This window comes from Liolophura sinensis, chromosome 7 (assembly GCF_032854445.1).
Source record: "Liolophura sinensis isolate JHLJ2023 chromosome 7, CUHK_Ljap_v2, whole genome shotgun sequence".
Classification (NCBI taxonomy): Eukaryota; Metazoa; Mollusca; class Polyplacophora; order Chitonida; family Chitonidae; genus Liolophura; species Liolophura sinensis.
The window spans coordinates 51,319,687-51,346,662 of record NC_088301.1 but is presented as its reverse complement, the minus strand read 5'-3'; the positions used below and the strand labels follow the sequence as shown (position 1 = coordinate 51,346,662).

Below are 26,976 nucleotides of genomic sequence, written 5' to 3'. Positions count from 1 at the left end.
GAAGGACAAGGCTAACAGTGGAATGCTTTAATTCGCCAAAAGTCTAGTCTTTAAAAATGTACTTCCACAAGCACAAAGGCCTTAAAATCATATGTTTGAGCCCAACACTAAATTCTTCTTATAATAAATTAAATCAAACTTCACAAAAGAAAAACACAAGTGGCACCATCAGGGAGATGAATCAAGCAAAATATGAAACTTGAAAATAGCTAACTTCCAATGAAATAGTGATTAGATTTAGTTTAGGTAACTTATCTACTTCACTGATTGGATAATACAGTTTGTACATATTTATGTATCACATCTTTTCAAAAATAATAAACTCCAGTAGCCAGGCCAACCAAAAATGACCACTTTGACGTCTTATCCAGTGAGGACCAAGTTTCATGCGTATGGTGGTACACGTAGGTCTACATTAAATTTGACTGATTGGTGTTTTATGCTGTACTCAAGAATATTTCACTTTTATGACGGTGGCCAGCATTGTGCTGGGGGAAACTCACAACCATCCTCAGGTGGCTGAGCCACATTCCCACGTAAGGCCCGAGAAAAAACCAGGACCAATAAACTTTTTTCCTATTTCTATGCACTGCACATAATCTCAACAGCATCCTTTACAGTGCTGGTACAAATAGCAATTGGATTAACTACTAAGAAGTTGTAATATGCATGTATTTATTTAGTTTAATATACAATGGTGTACTTGTACTGAAACAACACAGATGATTTTAGCATAAAGCTAAAACCATTTTACATGTACAAAAGACAAATTGGACATATCTGTTTTGACCTAGCTACAATGGGGGTTAAACTACAATGGATAAAGAATTTCTCATAATAACAGTGTAAATCATACTACACATTATGTATCACACAATAAATATACATCTCAGCAATTTACAAGCAGTAAAACCAAGAGCCTAAAACAAGTATTTAAGCAAACTGGATGAACTTGGGGGCTAATCTTGCTTTAACAAATTTACATAATGACCAATACCATACGTATCAATAACATATTTTCATCACAATGCAATACCCAGTATGTCTAGGGATCTACATGTACAAACCTTATGTTTACCCCCAAGGTCTGCCTATGCCAAAATGCAGGACAGTTAAAACACTGTATAATGAAGCATGTATGTACTGTTTAGATGTGGGTTTCTAAAAACCTTTGCATGTGTCAGATAACAGTCCAATGTTAAATTTTAATATCAGATATTATTAAACAAAAACGAGAAAGAAAAAGATTTTAGATGTGCTACTGACATCCTTTAAGCTTCAGGTTTCCAACAAGAACACACAATCAAAATTTTAGAAAAACACAACACAAATAAAATGGCACAAAAAATAAACAAGCACAATGGTTAAATAGGACTCCTATAATTATCAAGCCTGCTACCTTCTCCAATACTGAAATTGCTTCACACAGCTGACGTGCCTGTAGACTCAAGATTACAGGAACTAAAGTTGTCAGATATATGAATTCTTTCATCAAATCTTGTCATGAAATAGTTTTATTCGGGCAGAAACACTGAGATCACATGTACCTGTAACAGCTGACAGTAAACACCTGGTGTATACCTTTGTCATATTGCCAAAATGGCAAAACTAAGTTGTCACCAGGTTTCATGCAGCATCTATCCTCACAATAACAGAAGTGTTACCATAGTAAAAATAAATACCTAGCAAAAAAAAAAAAGTATGTTATTTGATTCTTCATATTTCTTATTAACGAGTAATAACTTAATATAAAAAGTTGCCAGATTCCTGTTAAGCTCCCATATGGTCAGAATGATTTGAAATCATTGTGAATTGTTAATCAAATTAATAACTGATCCTAACGTGATGTACATAAGTACAGCTAGTTTCATATCAATATAATACATGAAACACAGAAAAATGAGAAAATGGCACATCAAAATTCTCATCAACAAGCATACACATGTAAACATTTTTTAAAAGAATAAACATACAGATAAGCAGTTTATAATTATATCACCTATCCAAATTGTGCAATTTATGTAAGATCAACCACATGTTAAATAAATTAATAAAGCACTCCTGAGAACAAGTTAATGTACGCATCTAAAAGCTTTGACACACAATGAACCTAGTGATATAATGAAATGTGAGAAAATCTTTTTATCTGCAATCAAGCCCCCTACAGAAACTATTAATGCCATCACTATTCTGAAGATATATGCATTTAACATAGTTTATGTACAGTACTGGTACCTTGAAAAAAGATATACATGTACCAGCCTAAAGAAGTTGTTTTTACTTAATAGATGACATATGAAAGTTGACTGCAGGCATGACACGAATTTATAACAAACTACATATAAATGTTACTCCTTACTCCCTTTCATTTTGAAATGATAATATGTGTATTCGATGTCTTAGCTCACACAAGTGTTTTTATGATTTCACTCATCATAATCCAGTTTATCCTGATTTAACATGTACTCTTCATTTTACCATTCACAATGAACAACCTCCCAACATGTTCAAAAGACAGTACTACTTTTCTAATCTTTAGGACATCTGGCTTGATCTTTTCTACCATAAAGAATCATTGTTTGCACGTAGAGTTACATCTACTTGATCTTTCATATGTGCCTAAACTATTAACATGACATGATTCAACTTAATTAACCAGCCACTGCCACTTTGATGAACTCTACGCCTAATGGGTGTTGCCAACTGACAAGATCATGCAAATATCTGACAAAGCAAACTTTGCCATTAAACAAAAGTACCATTCCAGAATTCTCCATGGAATGATGCAAACCAGCATTTTGTTTTGATACAAGGTAAAGTTTCTCATTTCTGAGTAAGATATAACTAAAAAATGAAGATAAAAAAATCAAAGGGCTGCTTCATATCACTACATGGGATGATACACAATTCATCTCAACATTAGCTCAATCGTGAGTGACAGAAATTAATGAATCGACACGTATACAGAAATGGATAGGGTTGTTTTGGGGAGTTCACTGCTTGGCAGTAGTTTTTTACACCTTTTATAAACAGGCCAGGGAGAAGTACTACGCATGGACTTTTGTTAACTAAAAACACATTCACACAGGACTTTCCAGGTATTCCAAAATAAATATTCTTGTGACTGGGAAAAAGTTTTGAACACACACCAATGCCAATGTTATACAGGGCAGATTTACGACTGAAGAAAGATGACAAGGAATATACTTCTTCAGAGCATGGAGTTGTCTTGAGAGACAGGGAGATTACCAGTGGACGATGCAGACGATTTATGACGAGATGGTGGGATCGGCAGCATGTCTGTGATGGGAGAACCACGATATGGGGGCATGCTCAGCACATTTGACCCCGACAACGTGTCCATGTTCACCGTGTGCTGAGAAATTGGTCGAGAGTACCGGAGGTAGTCACTTGGGACATCCATATTTGGTTGAGGGAGAAGCATTGGGTGGGACATATGGTAAGGGTAGCTAGGGATTGGGTATTGGCCATAGCCTCGCTGGACAGGGTAATTGGACATGGATGGGAAACTAGAGAAGTCTGGTATACTAGGCATCATCATGGAAGAAGTTAATGGGACGTTGTATGGAACAGATGATGTGATAGGTGGGTAAGGTGATGAATTGTAGTTCTGTAAGGAGTCAAAACTTGGCATGTTGAACGACGATGAACTCAGATCCTGACTTCGTTCACTTGACTGAGAATCTTGACTATCACTGAGAAAATCGCTGGCTGGGCGTTGCGGGGACACTCGCAACACTTTGTCAACATCTCCCATTGTCCTTGAATCAAAGTCAAGGTCACGGCTCTCTCTCGACACATCAGATGGTGAACTAGTCAACCCAGACGACCAATCTGACTCAAATCTCCTAATGGGATAACTATTAATCATTGTTGTTGACGGCTGTGAAATGTGAGTACCCATTTGATTATTTGCCCTTGTATTATTCTCAGTTCCACCTCTAGCTTGAGAGTCACTTTCAAAAGACTTCAAAGGCCAAAGCTGGTTGCCATTGGTAACTGCTTCCTTTGATACGTTAGGTTCGAAGGGTGCCACCATTTTAAAATTTTTGCTTGTGTTCATGTTTGTTTCGAACGACTGAACATCTCCTGGAGTTTTACCCACAGACTCAGATTCAGACTCAGATTCAGAGTCAAACAGGCTGTCTATTAGAGCAGAACTTGAAGTCGATGTTTTTGGAGAACTTTCCTGTTCTTTCCTGTACGTTTTTACCCCTGCTAGTTTGTTACTCAGAGTTGCTGTGACAGTGGGTACAACTTTAGGGACACTCCTTTGTAGCTGGATGGAGGGTGTAGTGCTCACTGGAGTCTCTTTAGACTTTGTTTCAGCTGTGTTGTCTGGCTCAAGGGGTTTGTTTAGAAGACTGTTGACTGTCTTTGTCTGTGCATATATATTTGCCAACAGATCACAGTTCTTTGATGCTGAAGGGTCACCTCTTTTCTGAAGAGTTCTTTCAACCTGCTTGGCCATGCCTACCAGGGGGTTGATATTTCCAGCCATACTGTCTGTTAGTAAACAAAGCAAAAGGGAACAGGCATACAGTACAAGAAAATAGCACAGAGTGTGGATGTTATACACTTGAACAATCAGTGGTGAAAATCACTCCAGTATCGAAAATAGTTTTTTTTTTTAACAATGAGTTTCTCATCAGAAGCAGAAATCTTACAACAAATATTTTCCCACTGTTAATCTATTACAACAAATGGAATCTACTACATTTACAACCGAACACATCAATGAACTTACTTGTTGTAGTTGGAGTGGTCATATGTATATTCGATGAGGTTGTTTGGTTTGAGATCTCACTCTGAATGCTCTGTTGATCTGCGCGAGATCTCACAGCGAAAATCTTCCCGTCACTTGTTCGTATGTACACACCTTTAGTAGTTTTTATGACAAGCACATTCTGTCCAGCTGCAATTCTATTAACAGGTCGTGCATTGGAGGCTGTGTTGGACCCAGGTAAAACAATATCTGGAACAATAAATGACATGGCTTTGACATATAGTTAATGATTTATTTCCTGTATTACTCAGAAAATGAGAGACAAGAATGGAAAATTTTTAATTATACCTTCACTACCCATGCCTAAAAAGAAGACAAAATACTACATTTGTGCTTTTCATTAGACCTCCTTACTCCAATGTCATATCTTAATACATCAAAGCTGTCAGCAACCTGCAGATGCCCGTTTCCTCACACCATAATGCTGGCCGTCAGTGTATAAGTGAAATATTCGAGTATGGTGTAAACACCAATCAAATAAATAAATAATACATAACTGAATTTAAAAATGTATTTTGTCAAAATATATCTGTACATATTACGACTTTCTATTGCATAATAGAGCGTGATAACAGATATTTTGAAAGTTTAAGTTGTTTCTGTTGCTGTTTAGCTTACCTGTGGTTGTAATGACCTGGTGAACAGACACACCTGGCCGGACAAGCTGCTGCAATGGGAAAGTGGACTGACCACTTGGGCCAAGGACAGGGTGGGACTGCACTGGTACAGGAGTGGACATGATTGGCTTAACACTGGCAATGGGACGTCCATGTTTTGGGCTGGAGACAGGTACAAGAAGCACATAGCAACAAAAATTATTTACGTATTCACATGTTAACTCAAAAAATAATTCAGTGAAGGCTCAGTAGGATGTTTTTCACCAAAAATGTCTCCTTATCAACACACAACATAAAATGGCCACAGCATTCTAGTGTTATTATGCCTCAGTTTTTATCACAAATTCAAGATGTTTACAAGCAGACCAATTACTTGAGCTCTGTGTAAACATTAAGCTCATCTTCCTTACTTCTTTACAGTGTATTCTGGGGACAAGATGATCCCAGTCTTGTGAAATTTGGAGCACCATGTTAAAGCTACCAGACATGACACCCGAGGTGTTATACTGAAGTATATTTCGTGAAGTACATTTTATGTAACGGCTCAGTTTGTTAGCGTGCTAGTGCAGCATAATGACCCAGGAGTCCCTCACCAATGTGGTCGTTGTGAGTTCAAGTCCAGCTCATGTAGGCTTCCTCTCCGGCCGTACGTGGGAAGGTCTGGCAGCAACCTGCGGATGGTTGTGGGTTTCCCCTGGGCTCTGCCCGGTTTCCACCCACCATAATGCTGACCGCCGTCGTATAAGTGAAATATTCTTGAGTACGGCGTAAAACACCAATCAAATAAATAAATAAATAATTTACAGAGGTTGTTTGGTTTGAGATCTCACTCTGAATGCTCTGTTGATCTGCGCGAGATCTCACAGCGAAAATCTTCCCGTCACTTGTTCGTATGTACACACCTTTAGTAGTTTTTATGACAAGCACATTCTGTCCAGCTGCAATTCTATTAACAGGTCGTCACAAAACAGAATTCATATATAAAATATCACATTAAGTTTAGGGATAATTTTCTTCACCAGCCTTTGATCTTACAATAACAAAGAATTTGAACATCACTTTTGGAATTAGCTGGCACAAAAATGTCAAATAAATGTAATACCTTGCTCCTCTTGGAGTGAAGCGCCCTCCTGGTGCATATTTTGGGTAATAAGCAGCATATGAAGGCCGTGAGTAGGACACATTCAGCTTCTTTTCCATAGCATAACTTTGTTTTGCCAGCCTCTTCTCCTGCTTGGAGAGTCTCAGTTCCTTCTTGTCAATCAACAGAGATTCATGGGTGAATGGCAGCTGGAGAAGAGAAAATCTAGGGTTAAAATCACAATAATATTTCACTATCAATTTACAAAGGATGATGTGAATAAAAGGAAAGCACTTGTACACATAAAATGGACAAATTTCAGTTAATTCAATACATTTAGGTGTGATATTGCAATTCTTCAAACCTTTCTCGTGTTTGCAAAGTGTTTATTCAAGCATATTCTGAAAGCATTATACTGTGCACACTGATAAAATTATCCTCTGTGTGAGACCCTGAAATTTAGCCAATTTGACCGAAGTACTTTTGTGTCCATAACTGAATGAAAAATGTACACAAATTGTACTTTCACAAGTTGCTCTTTCATAAAGGAAAGGTTGAGGAATTAAGGTAGTGGTTGAGATATTAGGGTAGTGCCTTTCTTAGAAAAGCATTGATGTATGTATTGGTTTTATTCTATTGCTGTTTTACAACATACTGCAGAATTTTTCCAACCATTAGATATATGAGTGGAGAAAACCATCAGGTAAACACTCTTTGCCAGATGAGCCAACAATACATACACAAATTATGCTTCATGAAGATCAATGTAGGTGCTACAGTACAAATTTAGGAAGTGCCAAGTTCTCATTAATTGTATGCTTGTTATTATGATACAAGTAAGCTTATTTATTGCGTACTAAAGTACACAAGAGCCTGGCTAAGTCAAGAGACCGCTCATCAACCCAGACATGGATTGTTAGCACAGTCAAAACCATTAGGTAAAAGTTCAAATCCAATCATAGCTGTCCACATTTTTCCCCTTTCAATGTAGCTGTTTGCATTTGTCTTTGTGCATCCAAATACTCCAAAACCCAGTCAGAGTTTGCTTGTAACTTTAATACCTACTTTTTCTTGCATATACACAAGCAACAAAAATCATTTAAGGAAGTGAGAACAGGAAGTTGTATACGCTTCAAACCTCTTACTGGTAACTACCCTGTAATCTTTAACCTTTACAGCCACTAAAGTATTTTTTTGAGTGAAATTTTTGCACACAATTACTATGAAAATGGTGCTAAAAATTATTTCTCGACACGCCACAGTTTTGTCAGAATGTTTTGAAATGTTGGTTGTAGTAGCGGTTGAAAAGGTTGAAGAATTATGGTAACTATGGTAGATACATGTATATCAAATTACTGAAGGCTGGTATTTGAATGTCTCACTCGGCACCTAGATTCACTGTCATCCTTAGTACGTTTTGCCATCTTTGAGAGTTCAAAGTGCACGTATGTAACTATAGTGACCTAAAAGAAAAGCTATTACTTATTTCTAGCAATATCATGCACTACAACACTTAAAACTACATGTACCTCTACACAGATCTTTGATCTGTAGCTAGAAAGTAGTACATCAGATTGTGACAGATTTCTGTTCTTTGAGTGATGTTTCATTTATATTTCCTTTATGGCTGGCAAAATCAGCTCAGAGTAAACTACCGATCTTCGCCAAGTAGTTTGTTCTCACTGATCTAGGGTTTCCATACCTGTGTAACCCAGTTGTTGTGTTTCTTCAATGTATGGAGAAGGACATCATCATCAAACATTTCATCAGCATTGGACAAATCTGGGGCAGGAAAATCTTTGTCCTTTGGGATATAAAAAAAATAAATAAATAGTAAATTCTATACTAACATCATAATCCTGAATAGCAGGGTTAAAAGGTAATCAAAAATTTAAATTACTCATTTTGTTGTTCAACAATGTTATTTATTTGTTACTTATTCAAGAAATCTGTAAAATGGTCAAGGGTCAGTAAGTAAATTTTATAAAGCAACCTGATATGGTATAAAACCCCATTAACATATTAGAGAGAAAGGAAGTAATTAGAAAGAAAGTAATACTTCAAATAAAGTGTGTATAAATTTAAGTCATTTCACTTCATGTTTTCAAATGGATTCTACTCTGGTAATGGAGATAAATGCCATACCATGATATCACTTGTAATTTAGGTGTATATAAGGTCTGAAAAACTGCTGGGGAGTAAACTCAAAAATTTTTCAACATAAATTCTTGTACCTCATAATGAAGGAGAGATTCTACTTGTCCTCTGGTGAAATTGTTCTCTGGATTCAATTCATCCACAACTCGGTCTAAAAAAAAAATCTTCGTTTCAAGACTCAAATTTCAAGAGATGGCAAATTACTCTGAACATACACCTTAATTACAAATTTGTATTTATTCCATACACAAAATTTACTAATTCATTATACTGATTTTAATATGCAGAATTTAACAATATTTCACTTATATGAAGGTGGTCAGGCTTAAGGGTGTAGGACAGGAAAGTACCTTGAGTAAACCACCAACCTCCGTCAGGTATCTGGCAAAACTCTGGATTTAAAATTGCAGTTGAAAGAAAACAAAAGCTGCTCTGACACTAGAAGCACAGATGCTTTAACCATCATAGCCAGCTGGAACCCGCCTACTCAAAAGGCTGTTGATATAGATAAAATGATACAAAGCTAACATATAATGCGTAAGTCCCAAAAATAACATTTATACTGTCTTCTGCACTGAAGGAGAGATTAACTGCTTTGAAGCAAAGCAAACACAGTAAGCAGTACTCACCAGACATGCCTTGCTTATTAATCTGTCGTTCGTAGATTTTTTTCTCCAATGTGTTCTCGCTCACAAAGCGGTAAACATAACAGTTCTTCTGCTGCCCATAGCGATACACACGACACACAGCTTGGCAGTCGTGGCATGGGTTCCATGATGCATCCATGACAACCACTCGGTTAGCTCCAATCAAATTTATGCCTAAAGAGCCAGCTCTACACAACAACAGAAAACATATGTCATGAAGAATTGTGGACACCAAAAACTAAATCCACATTCAGAGGAATTTTCAGAATCACACAGGCAGAAAAGAGCAAAATTTTTATCAACTCTAATTCCATCATGTGGAAGATTTCCTACTGACGAAGAGATGATAAATCACAACTTGCATTGAACTATTCTATAAAAACAAGAAACATTCTAATGTTTCAATGAACCAGGTTAGGCTGTTAGGCTGTATTAATCCATGTGGTGCCTGTCATTCGCTGTAAACACCTGCTCACTAATATTCTACAAGGTCAAAGACAGGAGGACTGTGCAGTTTACACCTGAAAAACCTTATGTTATATGTCTTACTTGGTTCTTCCCTAGCAAAAGGCAAAGGCATTCAAACTGCAAAATAGTTTCACAGAAGTTTCACTCTAATTGCAGAGTGTAAATATGTTGTGTTTAAATACAAATCAACCCCACCTGGTCGACAGCAGGAACAGCCAAACTCTGTCATTATCAGGCGCATTGAACTGGTTTATCAGCTTTTCCCTGTCAGTCCCAGCTGTGGCGCCATCCAACCCTGAAACATCAACAACAATGTTTATTTATTTATTTATTCATTTGATTTGTGTTTTATGTCGTACTCAAGAATATTTCACCTTTATGACAGTGGATAGAATTATGGTGAGAGAGGAAACAGCGCAGGGCCCGGTGGAACCCCACAACCATCCACAGCTTGCCAGCAGAGATTCTGTGTACAGTGGGAGAGGAAGCATTGGTTAGAGGCTCCTCAATCATTGCAATGCCTTGTCACACTAACTACCTCAGCCATGGAGGCTCCCACTGTTGTTTATAGAACATGATTAATTGTATAAACAAAAAAATATGTCAACTGAAATACAGAAAAAGTATAAAATGCTTCTGATATACAGACACTCAGTCCCATTATAAACATGTGTGGGCATATACTCTTCCATTATGTAAGGTAGAAGTTTATGCTGAACAGAAAACATGAGAACTTTTTACGATATCCTATCTTAATACATGTTATTGTCAAAAAGACAGTAAAGGCCTGGTTCCAAAGACTAAGCTGATTAACTACCATGGTAACATATGCTGCGGACATGTTTTAAAGGTAGTTACATGAAAATTTGAGCGTATAATAGCCGAGAGGAATTAGGCCTAATGCCCTAAACAATCGGCGCATACTGACAGTCACACAATTGCAAAAGTAAAATTATCAAGGGTAATTACTTGAAGATGCAATCAGTTATAACAGCTGTACATATAATATTTCTTCTCAAATCTTATCCATGACAATGTTGTGTTCTACAAAGTACTTACGAAAATAGTTCTTATTCCTGCACCAGTACTCATCAAGGTTTGGCCTGTCAACTTTCTGTTTGCTCAGGAACTCTTCAATGATGTTCAATGTGAAAAGGCTCTGACTGGAAAAGGACAGGAAAAGCATAAAGTAAAGATACTTTCTACTAAATTTCAGATCACATGGTTTGGTTTTTCACTCAACGTAAAAGTTTTTGTACTGAAAGTAGTTACAGTTTCACAAATTATCAGTGTTTATCATAGGGGTTTATCATAAGGTAAGGGGTTTATCAAGGGGTTTTACCTTCGAACACATGCACGTTTCTGACTCTTAGTTTAATGAGAAGATTATTTGTAATCTTTTCTCAATGCTGTTTAAACTGCTGTACTCAGCATGTATCTATGTTTATCATTATTCAAAATTATCCGAGTTCGTTGACTGGTCAAAAGTTGGTATCATAGCAAACTTTCCAAACGCTGCGGAAATGCTTTGGGCTGTTCCGGTTGAACATTAATGACGCAAAATGGCCCAGCCTCTTTGTGTTGAATTCGAATAACAGCAGGACTTCTCTGGGCTTGTACAAGCTAAATAATCAAAGAATATTTTTTATTTCAATGTGAGTGATTTAGTTTATGAATGAACTTTAAACTTTCGTTAAGATGTCGCCCTCAGAATTTGCTTAAAAATCAAAATTTTGGGCGACCATGTCACTTTAATGACATACTCAGAAATTTACCATTTCTACTCTGATAGTCAAGTTCATCGGTGGACAAATGTTTAAATCCAAGAACATGGACCAGCGTTTTTACCTGAAAACAAGCATCTTTTCTCCTAGTGACAAACTCTTCTGTAGAATCTCAAAAAGCAGCACCATTTTCCCACCACTTTCCAACAGACCTTCCCGGTAGTCTTTCATGACTGGTTCAGCCTGGAAATAACAGGAATCACACAACACAAGGCATGGCAAAGGAATGAACGTAATGCATCTGTGAAAAGCATTCTGAATGAGAAGCAATCTGGAGGCAGTACAAAGCATTTGCTGCTGCTTGCTGTCAGAACTTGTTCTTCATGCTCATACTTGGTTTTGGCATGCATGCTAGACTTCCTCACTCACAAACCCTAAATCCTTAACAAATTCAACCACAGATATGGTGCATGTTTTGTTATATTAAAGTACCACATGTACTTCAGTCTCAAGAGAAACAAGTAACTGGACAGAGCGTGAAGATCCACAGCATTTCAGGTAACTGATCCCACCTCCCACCTTAACATATATCTGCAACCCAGAAAAGCCCAAGACCACTTTGGCTAACATATGACTGTTCAGCCAGCAAGCATCATTAGAAATAAATTAAAAGTACATGGATAAGTCAGAAACAACCAAGCCAAGATCACATACCCAGTCATATGATATGACATTTTTCTCTCCATAACTTTCATCCGAAGGTAGATTATTAACCCGTTTCTTCTTCTTGGATTTTCCAGCCTCTCCATTTGCTTTTGACTCTGTGTCAATGTCCAGATCGTTGTCATCAGCAGCACTCATGCGCTTCTGGGCAAGAACTTTGTGAAGGACATCAGGGTGATTCCAAATCTGTAAAAACAAACCGATGAATCTATGCAAATACTGCATGTGCATGTTTAACTCCCATTTGTGTATCCTTTCCTAAGACACAAAAAAAAAAAAATTAAAAAAAAAAAGAAAAAAACCCAATGTTTATTTTTGTGTATTAGATGCAGGATTAGTATGAACCTGCGTCTAAAAAGATCTTAGGCAATCTTATCAACTGAAACAACTTATTGCAGAGAGCAGACAATCTTTCATCATTGGGGTAAAAGGTAATTTGTAGGATATAATGCAATAAAAACTATAACATGAGGATTTAGGTAAGATTTTTGTTGTTGTCAGAATTCGATGTTCAGTTTAGATTGCTTTGGTCTCTCAGGAATCCTTCCTCTGTTTTGTTTTAACAATTGGCAGAGAAAGAAAATATAGCCAAAAATATTGGGATGCCCAGGTCAACAGAATATTCAGCCTGCCGGGATTTTACATCTGAGAAAATACCTTATTAACTCACCTTACAACAGACTGAAAAGGCCTTCAAAGGATTTGTTGTTTCCCAGGAGGACATAGTTCCACTCTCAATGCACTCCATGAACTGTTTATACACAGCTCGTTGGATAGGTGACAGTTTAACAAGGAACACAAACTCTTGTTTCGGTGGAAGGTTGTATCGGAGTACAGTGTGGCCACGCCTTCATTAAAAAGCAGAGTATAAATGATACATGTAAATTCATCAGGGTGACAGCTTCAGTACTGTTCACAATCAAGGTTTGTCAAACAGTGGAAGTAGTGAAAGTAAAACTTGTGGCTACCTCACAGCACATGAGTTGCTACCAGAATAATTCCTGTCTACCTGCTCTTGTGCATCACTATCATTTCACGTATCTCTAAACACTTACATAACTGATCATGAGATATAAAACTTTTATTTACATTAAGGATGGAGGAAACTTGTCATGACCTGAAGAAGGCCACACAAAGCCCCAGAAAAGACTTTGAGATCCGGATTCAAGCGTGACAGCTTCCTAGTCAGACAAGAGAAGGAGTCAGTATGGTATGGAGAGAACAGTTTTATTAGATATACATGTAGCCATACAGCAGCCATTTATTATATGAAGATGATTAAGGTACCATCATTCCAACTAAAATGTTTATTTGAATAGCTCAGAGATGAGATATTGAAGCACAAAGAATACACGTAATCATACCTTTGCACAAAGCCCTCTAGCAGACTATGAAGAACATGGGCTCTGTACCTCATAATCTTGATGTCCTTAATCGTACTGTCAACACACTGGCCATTCATTATGGGCCTCTCAAACATATTGCAGAATTCCGTCTTAGACCCAAGATAGTTTGGACGCACAAAGTCCACCATACACCAGTATTCCAAAAGGTTGTTCTGAAGTGGATATCCCGTCAGTACAACTCTTCTCCTGCAAACAAACAAGGAACGAAGCGTAAACAATCCAAATCAAAAAAAACTGACAGACTGCCGAAAACAAATCTGTAATTTATATGACAGCATTAGCTATAGGAAACCATGAAAAAGCATAACAACAACAGGTACATGTACATTCATGATGCTGGTCAGACCAGGTGTACCTGGTACACAGTGAGATTCCATAATTCACCAAGGTTTCCTCAAATATTTGAGCTGTATAAAACACCAATGAAGTACATAAGAAGGCTCTTTTCATTTCAAGACATAACCAACCATTGTGTGTGTTTCTTTGTAAATAAATGTTAAAATATTTCCATAAATCTACTGTGCTATAGACAAGAACTATAATAGCCCACAAATAATATACAATAAACCACCTACTTTGTCCTGATATTTTTCAAAGACTGTGAAATCCCAGCATGACTGTTTTTAATCCTGTGTCCCTCGTCACACACAACCAGGTCAGGACCAGGGCGCACCAAGGCCGACTGAATGTCTGCAAAGAAAACACATTCATGTTAATCACACAAACAAAACAGGGGATCATAATAAACCTCCATCCTTCTCTCAAGGTGCAACATGGTTTGTTTTCTACACAAAGCTTAGGAAACATGATCCTATACATCTGTCAGAATGCAGAGAAAAAGTATCACTCAGAAAGTGCAGCTACATGTATTTTTATCACTATATGTACATTTCTCTTTCAATTCATGATGTATGATGTACCAGTGTGGATGTCATACTTGCACATGCCTGGCAGGAGGACAAACATTTCTTTCAACCTCTCCCTGTTAAAAAAATCCATTTCTGAATCTCAGTTGGTTAAATTTGGAGTTCTATGTATCCGCTAAAATTAAAAACATGCTGCCTTTTTCAGTTGAATTAATTAAAGTACAACCTTTCTGTGCTGCCAAAAGAGGGAGAACAGGCAAATAACAAGAAAAATATTTCTTCATCCTTCACTTACCAACAAGCAACATTTTGTTCCTATCCTCCTCCTCAAGGTCTATGATTTCTGGCTTTGCACATTTTTTGGGCCTCTTTGGTTTCTGATAAATTGGGTTTTTTCGTGAGCAAAGAAGCCTGTACATTTCGTAGCCCATCAGTAACACACCTCCAGTGACACACCAGTTTTCTACAAATTTGAGCAAAAATTTGTTCAAAAGTGACAATGTCACATTTACCTTTATCTTCCCTAACAAGATTCTTATTTGTCACTTTAAGCAAAATTACACCAGGTACTTTATCTTTACAATTATCCCTGTTTTACACTCAGGCAAATAAATAATAGATGATCATATGAAAAAGAGTACTTTTGATCAAAATACTCTTGCCTCTCAGACTCAGCAATTTAAATGTGATAATGTTTGAATTCAAAAGGCTTCAAATTGCTCTAATTTTGTCACTGTGATAACATTACTTCTCATTGCAATGGTTTTTCGAGTTTTAACTAAAGGTTTGGTTATTATTGAAGTGGTTGTAACCATATCTATTGTGGTTTATGTTGAGTGACTGGCGCAGGTTTTAAACTTTTTCTTGCCAAAATATGTCTGCAAAATTGCCAATGTGGCGTTAAGTCATAGTCATTCATTCATTCTCATGCCAAACTATATAAGTTGAGGCAACATACAGGAAAAGATAGCTGTAAATGAAAATGACAATGCTATGCAGACTGATAGAAGATAATGAAAATATTAAACTTTAAGGTCATTATAAGTGGTACATTAAGTCACCTTTAGGTTACATTTATACATGTGAAAAAAACATTAACGCTCGATGCACCTGAAGAGGAAAACTTTGTCAACATTGAACTTATTGCCATGAAAACTAAGAAATACAACAAAAAATCACATCTGTACACTTCAAAGAACCTCAAGGTGGGTAATTTTTGTACATAATGACGTGAAGAAAATGAAAATAATTATGGATCATGGGGAGATGTATACCAATTTTCACTTCAGGAGCAGTTGAGCAGGCAAAATCTTGTCTATGGACAGAGAGACTGATGAGGAGATTTCAGCACACCATCACCCACTGCCACCACCACCAACTTTGATGTGGGTGGTACAATGAAAGTGAAAACGAATAAAAAAGAAATAGCAGAATTAGTTATTAGAAGAGTGTTTGAAAAGCAGTCTCACCTATTACACTAGCCCTGGCGGACATGGTCTTGTGACTGTCATTTAACAAGTACACTTTCTGCATTCTTGGCCGATCACCCTTTCTTAAATTCTCTGACCCAGGTGATGGCAGCCACATATTAAACTCTGACATCCAGTTCTGTAATGTGTTTATAGGCACAATGCACAGTACAGTCTTTGCAGTTGTCTCCCTCAAGAAGACATCAATGAAAGCTACCAACTGAATAGTTTTACCAAGGCCCATACTATGAGCCAGAATACAGCCAAACCCTGCACTTGATTTGAATCTGGATAAAGACTCTACCAAATTGTCATAAAGAAACCGAATGCCACCGATCTGAAATAAAAAAAAAACACACATGTATCTCTCTCATCAGTAATGTTAAATGATGATAAATATGATAAAGGAAAATAAATCACATTACATAAATAGCACAATAAAATTGCTTGGTATTGGGTGTGCACACCGGTATGCATGCACACAGTATATGTTTTCACTAACAAGCAGGCAATCAGTTTTAAGTCTACATGAAAATGGAGTGCCCAAGGCAAAGGTAAACCACCAACTATTGGCAAGTTACACACAAACCTTCTCAAAAGTGACATACAGTACAGATATGCACAGCATATTGGGGGAAGACAAGCCGTCTTCAACAAACATTGGACTATTGTTTTCAAGGCTCCACAAGTAATGAAACAAATTCCCAATTCAAGGATGGTTTTGAACCCTCACTTGGGTGTATCTGCACTGACGATCGAGTTATTTGATTGGCGAATATTGTACATATACAACAGCGTCCAGCATTTTACTCTTTTACACTTACCTGGTGGGGCTTGATTACTCGAGCTATCTGAGGAGCCAGAAACACATCAGGATCTTCACTTGGGTGTTTCACATTGACTAGAACACGACCCTGCGCATCTGGCTGGTTCTCCTGATCATTGATATGGAACCCACTGTCATTGGGGTCGTCAGTGGAATCCTCCTCCTCCTCCTCCTGAGTACCACACAGATCTTCATCATCGTAGTCCTCCTCTGTCCGTGCTGCTGTTGAGCCCTGACTTCCAACCCGTCCAACTATTTCCTCCTCTTCATCATCACTGCTCAGGGTGATCACATCATCTGAGGAAAACACAGACACAACAAGTATCAATATCAGTCAAAAGACAAATAAAAAGAAATATTATGGATTTAATGAATATCAAGAAATTTGATCAAAATTGGATATTTGAAACAGTTATTATATTGGACAGTAAACAATGACAATCAGAATGATTTATTTATTTTGGTTTATTTTGATTTGTGTTTTACACCATACTCAAGAATACATCACTTACACAAAGGCAACCAGCATTATGGTGCAATGAAAGCGGAAAGAGCCAGGGGAAACCCATGACCAACCGCAGGTTGCTGACCAATCGGAATGAAGGATACCATTAAATTTACAAAATAAGGCTCGGATTCATATGCTATTGGAACATAATCTGGGGTTACACAATCAAGAAAATGGTAAAGTATGCAAAACTTACATACAAAGGATGGTTTTACAACTTGATCTAAGGCTCCAGGAAACCAAACCTTATTTATTTTATTTAAATCAAACAATATTTGGAAGAATCATTGCATGAAATGAAATATGTAAGACAGACAAACTTAGCTTAATATCCATCCCTTTTTCACAAAAGTGTGGGATAAATTAATAAAAAAAAAAAAAAAAAAATTTTGATGGTGATTGTGTTTTGAATGTGAACAAATGTAGGATATTAACAACCTTGCAATCTCTAAATCTGGTATAAAGTATGAGTGTGGACTTACGCGGAACTGGGGGTGGGGGTGGTTTAGGAGCCATTTTTATCTTCTCATCTTCAGTCTCCATTAAGATAATATCATCATTGGAAGTAGCACACACCTCAGCTTCAGCAGCTAGAATATGACAAAAAAGCACATTCCATGTACTTAAATGTGGTTATCTCTTTAAATGTTTTATGACATAAAGCAAGTTATATGTTCAAAATGTACATGTACATGTAACTAAAATTATACTCATATGCACGGCCCTGTCCGTACTGCACTTACAATTGGACACATTTAACAGGCCATTGGAAGCTCCTTTAAGAGATCAATTTTGCTTACAGATTACTGGGCTAGTACATCCAATTGGAATAAATTCTGCAATGTAAAGATACATTTGTCCACAGGTAAACAGTTCACTCACAAAGAAATGTTATATGTATGCAGTACCAGCCAGGTATATGCACGCATCATTTCAGGGCTTAGCTCCACAATGCAACCACAAGACTTTATAAAGACAACTGAGAAAGTGTCTTACCTTGCAACAGAGATCTTAATTCTGAGTCCTTCTCAGGCAGACCACATGGTTCTTCACTCTCTGATTGCCTGGTCTCCCTTTGCACACCTTTAAGATCCATTAATCTCTTTCGTCTTTCTAATTCTGCAGCTTGGGCAGCAACCGTTTCAGATTCCAGTTCATCTTCTTTCAGGATTTCTCTAATATACCAAAGACACACCAGTTTAGTAGTATTTTATTAAATACATGTAATGTTTGAATGAAGAGTTTGTATGAAGATTATAAATGATTTCATTTCGATAATGTATGTGATATACAGTGAATTTGCAACAGTTTTACCTGATGTTCTTTCTTTCATGTGAAGATTTCTTCTTCTTCCCTGACTTCTTTGATTGTGACGTTTTCTTTTTGTTTTTCTGTTTCTTATCTTTGGTAACCTTTCTTTTCTTCTTCTTTGATCCATCCTGCGTAGTATTTGATCGTTTTTTTGCCACTTCCTAATGACTTTTTCTCATCCACATCTTGGTGTTGATCTTGGGAAGGCTCCTGTGCTGCCTCCGTTGGTGAGGTTAAAGAAGTTTTACTGGCATCAATTTCAGCTTCTGCTTTTACAACTGGTGTCGGTAATTCTTCTGCAATGAAACAATCAACACAATAGTAACGACAAATTAGCAGTATCCATTAAAATTTCAAGGATTGCAAGACAGAGATTTCATAATGACAAACACATTTAAAAGCTAGCAGATATCCTAACAAGACAAGTTATTGTGAATATCTATAGCCTGCATTTTTTTCTTTTCTGCTTTACAAATATATGTGCTCAGTGCCACTTTCACCTTAATACAACTACATGTACATAGGTGTACTTGTATAATAATACATGTACTTCACTGCAACTGCAATGTCTGGCCACATGTCAAATCATGTCAAATCACATCAAATCAGTGACAACTGTCTTTGTCTGTAATGGTACCACACAGGTATTCAACATGACAGTGTAAAACTAAAATGATACTTTGGAAACTAAAAAAATAAATACATGTAGGTCAGAATTGTCTGGGGTCCACATGCTATATCACAAGTGCCTTACCTTTATCAACTTCCATTTCTCCTTCATTTTTTACTTCTTTATCACCCTGCTGATCATCATCATTTTCATTGCCCTCATTGTCCCCACCATCATCATCTTCTTCGTCTTCTTCATCATCTTTTTCCCCATCAGACTGATCTGATTCCTCACTAACTTCTGCATCATCATCATCATCATCATCATCATCATCACTTGAATCCTCATTCTCTCCTGCACCATTACTGCTGTCTTCATTGCTATTCTGAGCTGTGTTGATGTTACTATTAGAATTGTCATCCATTATGTTCCTATCTGATATAATGTCAGACAAGTCCTGCTCATCTGAACCACTGAAACTGAACTTGGAACTAGTGTCTCCCTCTTCCTCTAGCTCTGCAAGACCTCCACTCTTCAAACTCCCAGCTGGGGTTGCAGATACTGACTGACCATCCAGGTAAGAATCAAGGCTTTCATCTTGCTGCAATATGTTATTGCCTATAAACTTCTCATCACTCAGTTGGCAGCTGTTCTCTGCCATTGTGGAGTCCATCATCATTCACAAAACTGCTAACATTGTAACATTTTTATGTCCATAGTTTTCACTGCTCCTACTGTACTTGGGTGATAGATTCTCATTGGAGTCCTCTGTCAAAATCTGGAAACAAAGAAATAATTATAACTTACATATCTATATCAAACGTAGTTCCAACAATATATTATTCCTTCATTAAAGTAGTGATGATGTCAATACCCAATCATGTCTAATAACCATTATTGAAGGATATCTTTAGGAACAGTAGCCATACTGTGACGTTTCAGTAGTCTCACAAATTTATTTATTTGACTGAGGTTCTTCATTATGATAATATACGGTCAAAATTTAAATATTGTTTGTTTAATAAGAGTTTGTATTAAACTAATATTAAACTTCCTCAAAATGTCACCCAACATTTGTCAATTCTCAAAATAAATTTTGTTACATCTTTACAATAAAAGAAGTAAACATCTGTTAAACATTGTTACGAGCCCTCCGTGTAATTTAAGTCAACAGTTTGTGCTAGCAGTTTCAGGTTCTGTGCAGAGGAGGCAATCATGTTAAAATATAACCAAAATCACGCGGGGTGGGGTGGTGGACCATGCACCCCCCCCCCCCCCACCCCACCCACCCCCCACCACACTTACTTTCAAAAGTGAGAGGGCCAGAATATCTTTTGGCTCCTCCACTTTCAGGTTCCGCAATATATATATACTTGTAACACAAACAGGCCCCTTTGCCGATTAAAACATCACACTATTGCAAATATATTTTCTCTGTAAACTAAACATGGTAAACATGGTAAAACATTGGGGCTACATATTTATATATGTTTACGAGTTAGCTCCCTTAGATGGGACTCGTCAGTCGATTGCAATGGAGCCACCTGACAAACTTCGTCGAGTTCAACTTTAAAATAAATCCAACTACCTGGACATTCATGGAGTTTGACATATAGTTCATTTTATTGTTTTCCTTTCATTTTTTGAGAGTTACTTAGCTTAGGCGGTTTTTGACATACAAAATACAAATGCCACATGTGCTGAAATAACGGTCTTTTTTTTAAATAATTTTTCTGCAATGTCGGTTTTGTATTTTCTGCATCCATGCATGGCTGCAATTGTGGTGAGGTTGTGAATTTTGATTATTTCTCAAAGATTTTGCTTTTCCAGATCATATGATATAGTTATACATATGTATCATCAGTTATATATACCTGTTTTTCCAAACTGATAATGTGCCAAATATGCCAAAATTACATAGGTTTATGTAGGTTTGCTTGTTTTAACTTTCAGTACACATGCAGAAGTAGCATATATTAATGTATACAATTCCCATGGAAGAGCAAATCATCTTCAGTGTAATTTGACAAAAAAGTGGACTCATTTGTCTCCAAACACAATCTATTTATCTTATTTAGTGACTGTGTTTCAATGCGATGACGTTGCAGTTCTATTCAGCCCAAAAAGCAGAATAATGAATATATTTGTATAATATATGCACTCATCGGTGTTGAGCTATTTATTTCATTATGGTTTATCATCATTCCAAGATCATTTCACTTAGGACGGGTTGCAAGATTCATTAGTGAAGGAAAGATAAGTGACCGTTGTAACCACCGACTTTGGCGTGTTACTGACAATTCCCCGAAATCAGACGCACGCCTTTTTTCTGAGCCAAAGGCCCGATCAAAAAGTGTATGTATTCATGTGAATGACATTGATCTCAATCGAAAGCAAACCAGTGCTAATAGGCCTGCAAGTTTACCACCAAGGCCCAGTAAAAACATGGATGTTTCTTTCCACCATACCAGTTAATTTATTTCTTTATTGTATTGGTGTTTTTACGCCGTACTCAATAATATTTCACTTATATGACGGCGGCCAGCATTATGGTGGGTGGAAACCGGGCACAGCCCGGGGGAAACCCACAACCATCCGCAGATTTCCGACAGACCTTCTCACGTACGGCCGGAGAGGAAGCCAACATGAGCTGGACATGAGCTCACAACGACCGCATTGGTTTCCACACCAGTTAAATGCTTGTATTAGTCAATCTACACCAACCTTTCTATGACATGCATAAATTTAATGTTGAATTCTGGATAAATTGTTATAATGTTCTTTGTTGACCCATGGTTCTCCAGGCAAAAGCTTCAACAATTGAGCTAAATGTCTATTTCAATTTTTTCAGGCAGGCTTAAATAGTCAATACCACCTCAATTGACATATCTAAGATACAGCAAATCATCTTTAAGGGATATACATGTAGCTCCTTCAGAGCTTCTGGGGCCTTCGCAGCCCCTGGACCCTTGCCTTTTTTGCTGGGACTCTTGGCCCAGCCCCACTTTTAAATTGCTTCCTGTGCCCCTGTCTTGTCCAGGTGATACTTTGACAGAGTGAAGTAGAACCTCATGACCTAGTAACACATACTGAGAAATCTATTTCCATTTTCCTGAATTTCCTAATTTTAATTAAAGTGTATTAGATTTAGGGGATTCTTCCTTCATGTGAAGGATCAAACATTTACTGTATCCTCAATACATCATTCAATGTACATGCTTGGCTGAAAGTATGAAGAGTGTAAGCACCCAAGAGAGCCTCAGCTCTGATAACCAGATTTGACCTTATATAGACTGCCCAAAACATTTATATATGAGGAGGAGGAGCCGGCAAGCCAAAATCATATTGTGTTACATGATTTACGAATGGAACATATCAGCTTTGTCTTTGTATGTGAACTGGATCTGAAAGGGACCTGCCCTTTCCAGTGTCACATTGTTTCAACCTTACCACAATGTATCAGTAAATAGATACATTTTCTACCCACCAAAGCATCTGGCAGTGGTGATATCAATGACAGTTCAGGAAATTATACATGTACCAATATATTCCCAGCTACATGCTCCCTAGCATGGAGTTTTGACAGGGAGAAAAACTATCCACACATCTGACTAACCTTTTTTAAATTTTGGGATCTCCCTGACAGTATTTTGGGATCTAAAATAAAGGCATTTTAGGTTGCCAACAGAAGGGGCTGGTGTGGGGGCCTTCTGATATATGTGAAATGAGATTAACACAATGGTGGATGCCAACATACAAGGGGTTCTGTTGGGGGTTCTTTGATAATGAAGATTTTAAAACAAAAATCTTCCGCTTTGATCATCAAGTATACAGCAAGTACATGTATTATGATTTAGTAAGGTATCAGTTTATGATTATACCAGTAATTAATTCACAACAAAAAAAGCTTGGGGATCTAGGCATGTAGGGTACCAGAAGAACTCAGCTATAGGCTTAGTGATTGGTCCTTGAAGGTGTAGGCTTGAGTCCAGGTTTCATCAGTGAGCATTTCAGGTTGGTTATAACCAGAGCCACACAATTCTCACCAATTCAATTTCACGAAATTTGATGTGTTTTTGTGAACTGGACCAAGGAGAATGCTATATTTTGCTGTCATAAGATTCTGATGCCTGTGATGTTTACAAGATTTCCTTGAAAGTTTCACAATAATTATCTCACAAAATGAGTAATTAATTTGACATCTCAACACTGTATGGAAACACAACGACACTGATCATCAGTTCAGTAAGGTATACATCACCTCAAAAATATAGCAACTCTATTTCACGGGTATCCAAATAGATACAGGTGAAAACTCTTCACATGTATCTCGATCTCCGAGTATCGGATACGTTATATAGTTGAAGCGCTACAATGCTCACTTTGCTCAAAAGTGGGAGAGGAAATTTTATATTTCAAAAGAGCTCCTGTCACCTGTAAACAGAGCCATATTTCAAACAGTTGGCAAAAAAAAAATCCAGTAATTCAATGAAGTAAAATAAAAAAAAATTGGCACCTGTAAAAACACGAAAAAAGAATTTCAGTCGGGGCCTTTTTGAACGGTCAGTTGCATAACATCTAACACATAATATATGAATTTTTTCCCCATCTCAGAATTACATGTAAAACTTTTCTTGAAAGCTTCACTAATATTAAAGAACAGTTGGTCAGAAATGTGAAACACTTGAAGTCATTTTGTGAAATGCAACTTGTTAGTTGATTTTGTGATGGTCAGTTGATTCTATGCTTCATAAGACCAGTCACATTTGTTTGTATTTGTTTCTGATCACCTGTGATTTAATGACTCTCTGTGAGCATATCATTTCACCATCCTCACTTTCCCCATCAGAACTCATTATTTCACTTTTGAAATGTACATTTTTAATTTCATGGCTTATGCATTTTACAATGATGCAACATACAAAGGCACAAAAAAGACTGTCAGCATTGTTTTTAGGGGGTTGGCTCTAAAACTACTTCATGTACTTGGAACTAAGTTCGGTTCTGAGCTATCCCGCATAATAAAATGTCTACCTGACTGAGCTCTTGGTGCATCAATCAATCATACTTTAAAACTGACATCATCTAAACCTATGTCGCAACCTTACTTGGAATAGAGTATTCCAATCTATAAAACAGCTAAACATCCAAAGGTGGACAACAATATCATTTTGAAAGCTTATTCTAGGGGAAAAAAGAGGTGTGAAGTACCAGATGCTTTTAAAATGACAAGAAATTGACCCTTTGACAGCAAGTTGATGTGTCTTTGACATTAAAAATTCAAACATCGGTGTGCACATGCACAAAAACAATATCTGCACATTTAAATTGTTGATGTTCTTACATTTGTGAGTAAGGCGCAAAAAGGAGTCATGGAATCACCATCCATATAAACTCCAGAAGAGACAAAAATTGTTCATAAAGCTGTAAAGCCGTCAGCAAATGTAATTCACCTAACTTCTGCACACGAGACTTAAATTTTGGCAAGTGAGTGAGTGCATGGGGTTTAACGTTGTACTCAACAATTTTTCAGTCATATGACAATGAAGGAATGCTTAAAGTGCATGTAATGTGCCCCCTTTGTTGCAGGACGAATTCCCACCGCTCTTTTATTATGTGCGGCTTCACTGAGAGGTCTTACCGAAGGCACTTAAGATGCCCTGCCCGAGCCATTTTACTGATATGGGTCAACCAGTCTTTGCATTATTCCCTTCATGCTGAACGCCAAGCTATGAAGTTAGAGACCTTTAAGGTCTTAGGTGTGACTCGACCCAGGATTGCCTCCTGCCTCCTGAAGCGGACGCTCTACATTTTGGCAAGTGTTTTTCTTCCACTGATTTGCTCGATGGAAGGCTCTATTACAATGCACAGATTTTGCTATGGACGTCATCCCAGCCATGAACTAGACTAGCCAAGAATTTCAGCTGTAATCTTTCGATATGGGGTACAGCATAGATCACAGCAGATGAGTCATCCAGGTTAAAACAGTTGTATTTTTAAAACAAAATGAACTAATACATGCATTTACCGGGCAAAACTCCCATAAATTATGTTCACCAAGATATTCTCTGTTCCTCTGGCAATTTTTGCCACATTCTGTATCCTTTAAGGCTGGTAAATCCAATATAATTCACAGTTGTGACTCTCACATGCCATGTCAACATACCCACCTAAAAAATCGGGTTGTTGCTTGACACGCATGCGTGGTTGACCTTTCATCCATTGTATACCTTGTTTTGATTAGCTGGCCATCAGTTCTGACACATAGAAAGCCATGTTACTGCAGAGGTGCGAATTTGCAACTGTCTGAAGGCCATGAAGCAGAATAACGGACCCCACAATTTGTGCGAAATGTCAAATTAAGTTGGCAGTAGAAAAGGGGGGTTGTCTTCAGCAACCACTCCATTCTAAATTTCAACACTACTGCGCATGCAGGCCTAGCTGACCCAGATTTTAAAAACATGGCAGCCTACTATATACGAGCCTATTTTCGATTTCGGATAAGATTTACAGGTGAATGGTGATCTATAGGCAAGTAGTAATTGTGGCAAAATGTGCATAAATATTTGAGCTTTCCGAATTGACATGTTATCTGTGCATTCAGGAGGAATCTAATGTGCATACATCGGAAATGAACTAGGGGGTAGCTCTTTGTAAGCATTATATCAGAACAGAGTCCACATAACTCTGGCTACGGGTGGCCAGGGGTCCCTTCCATTCAGTATATATAACCCACCCTTAGACCAAGGTCTCTGGCTATAAACTAGACCTTACCCAATATTAAATGTTCATAGCACATTTCTTGGCTACTCACATACTATTGGTTTAGGAACATACATCTTTGATGCTCCAAAGCACAAAGCAAGTGGCTGAAGGTGTCTTATGTGTAGGAGATGTGTACCTGGATATACATAATGATTTAACAAGTATTTGTTCACCCCAGTAATGTGTAACTAACACGTACATGTATTGTAGAGCATTGGTTCACAATCCAGAACCTTTCCTATGGATTGTGAATAGTTAAAATATTTTGCAAACATCATAATGTGTGCTAGTTGGCTGCATAAGTATCACTAACACCCTTCCATGGTTATTTATTTATATGTCTAAAAATGTGTTTGACAGTGTACAGCCCTCGCTTACATAACAATTGACCGATCAGATAAAACCAGAGTACCGATAATCAGAACGAAGTTCTTAGTTGATGGGCCGTCGGAAATAATTGGATCAGTTTAAGTCTTAATCATAAACAAATCTAAATGATCTCATCGAGGCGTTTCAAAGAAACGCGTCTCTAAATGACGGGAAAGCGAAACAAAGTCACGTGAGCGCCGTATTTCCTGGATTTTTCCTTGGCCTTGTCAACTATGAAACGTTCTTCCTTGGACTCTCTGATTCCACTGGGCCATTCAACCGGCCTTGAACTAAAATGATACTTCATACAAAAGTACCTCAGATTAAAATACTCACCAAACAACAATATCCAATTACCGGCTCATTTTCTTTTGTGTGTAAATCAATCAATTTATGATAAGTGCAAACGAACTCTTCTACGTCTAAAGGAGCTTTAGGTGTCTTTCTTCCGCTTAGTACTGATGCGTGATGCACTGCATTACAGATCTGTGCAAATACTTTAAAGATGAAAATATCGTACATACATGCATTTTAAAAACATGCTAAAATATTTTTGTCAGGTGTTCATGGACGTAAATATTTTTTTTGTCTTCTTTTTCTTAAAAACTTTATACGCGCACCG

At 37.4% G+C, this 26,976-nt stretch overlaps 1 protein-coding gene across 1 annotated transcript; it reads right to left on the bottom strand.

Moving 5' to 3' along the window:
• Window positions 1-400: 400 nt before the first annotated feature.
• Window positions 401-26,796, bottom strand: LOC135470211 (helicase ARIP4-like). The gene is given in 23 exon segments (XM_064749023.1): window positions 401-4,527; window positions 4,769-4,996; window positions 5,426-5,586; window positions 6,527-6,714; window positions 8,208-8,309; window positions 8,740-8,813; window positions 9,292-9,497; window positions 9,973-10,072; window positions 10,837-10,940; window positions 11,626-11,744; window positions 12,216-12,410; window positions 12,895-13,072; window positions 13,589-13,816; window positions 14,206-14,320; window positions 14,792-14,959; window positions 15,966-16,302; window positions 16,790-17,088; window positions 17,782-17,889; window positions 18,296-18,474; window positions 18,614-18,698; window positions 18,700-18,906; window positions 19,365-19,998; window positions 26,691-26,796. Coding segments are annotated over 22 exon segments (5,214 nt in total). The 5' UTR covers window positions 19,882-19,998; window positions 26,691-26,796; the 3' UTR covers window positions 401-3,211.
• Window positions 26,797-26,976: the final 180 nt, after the last annotated feature.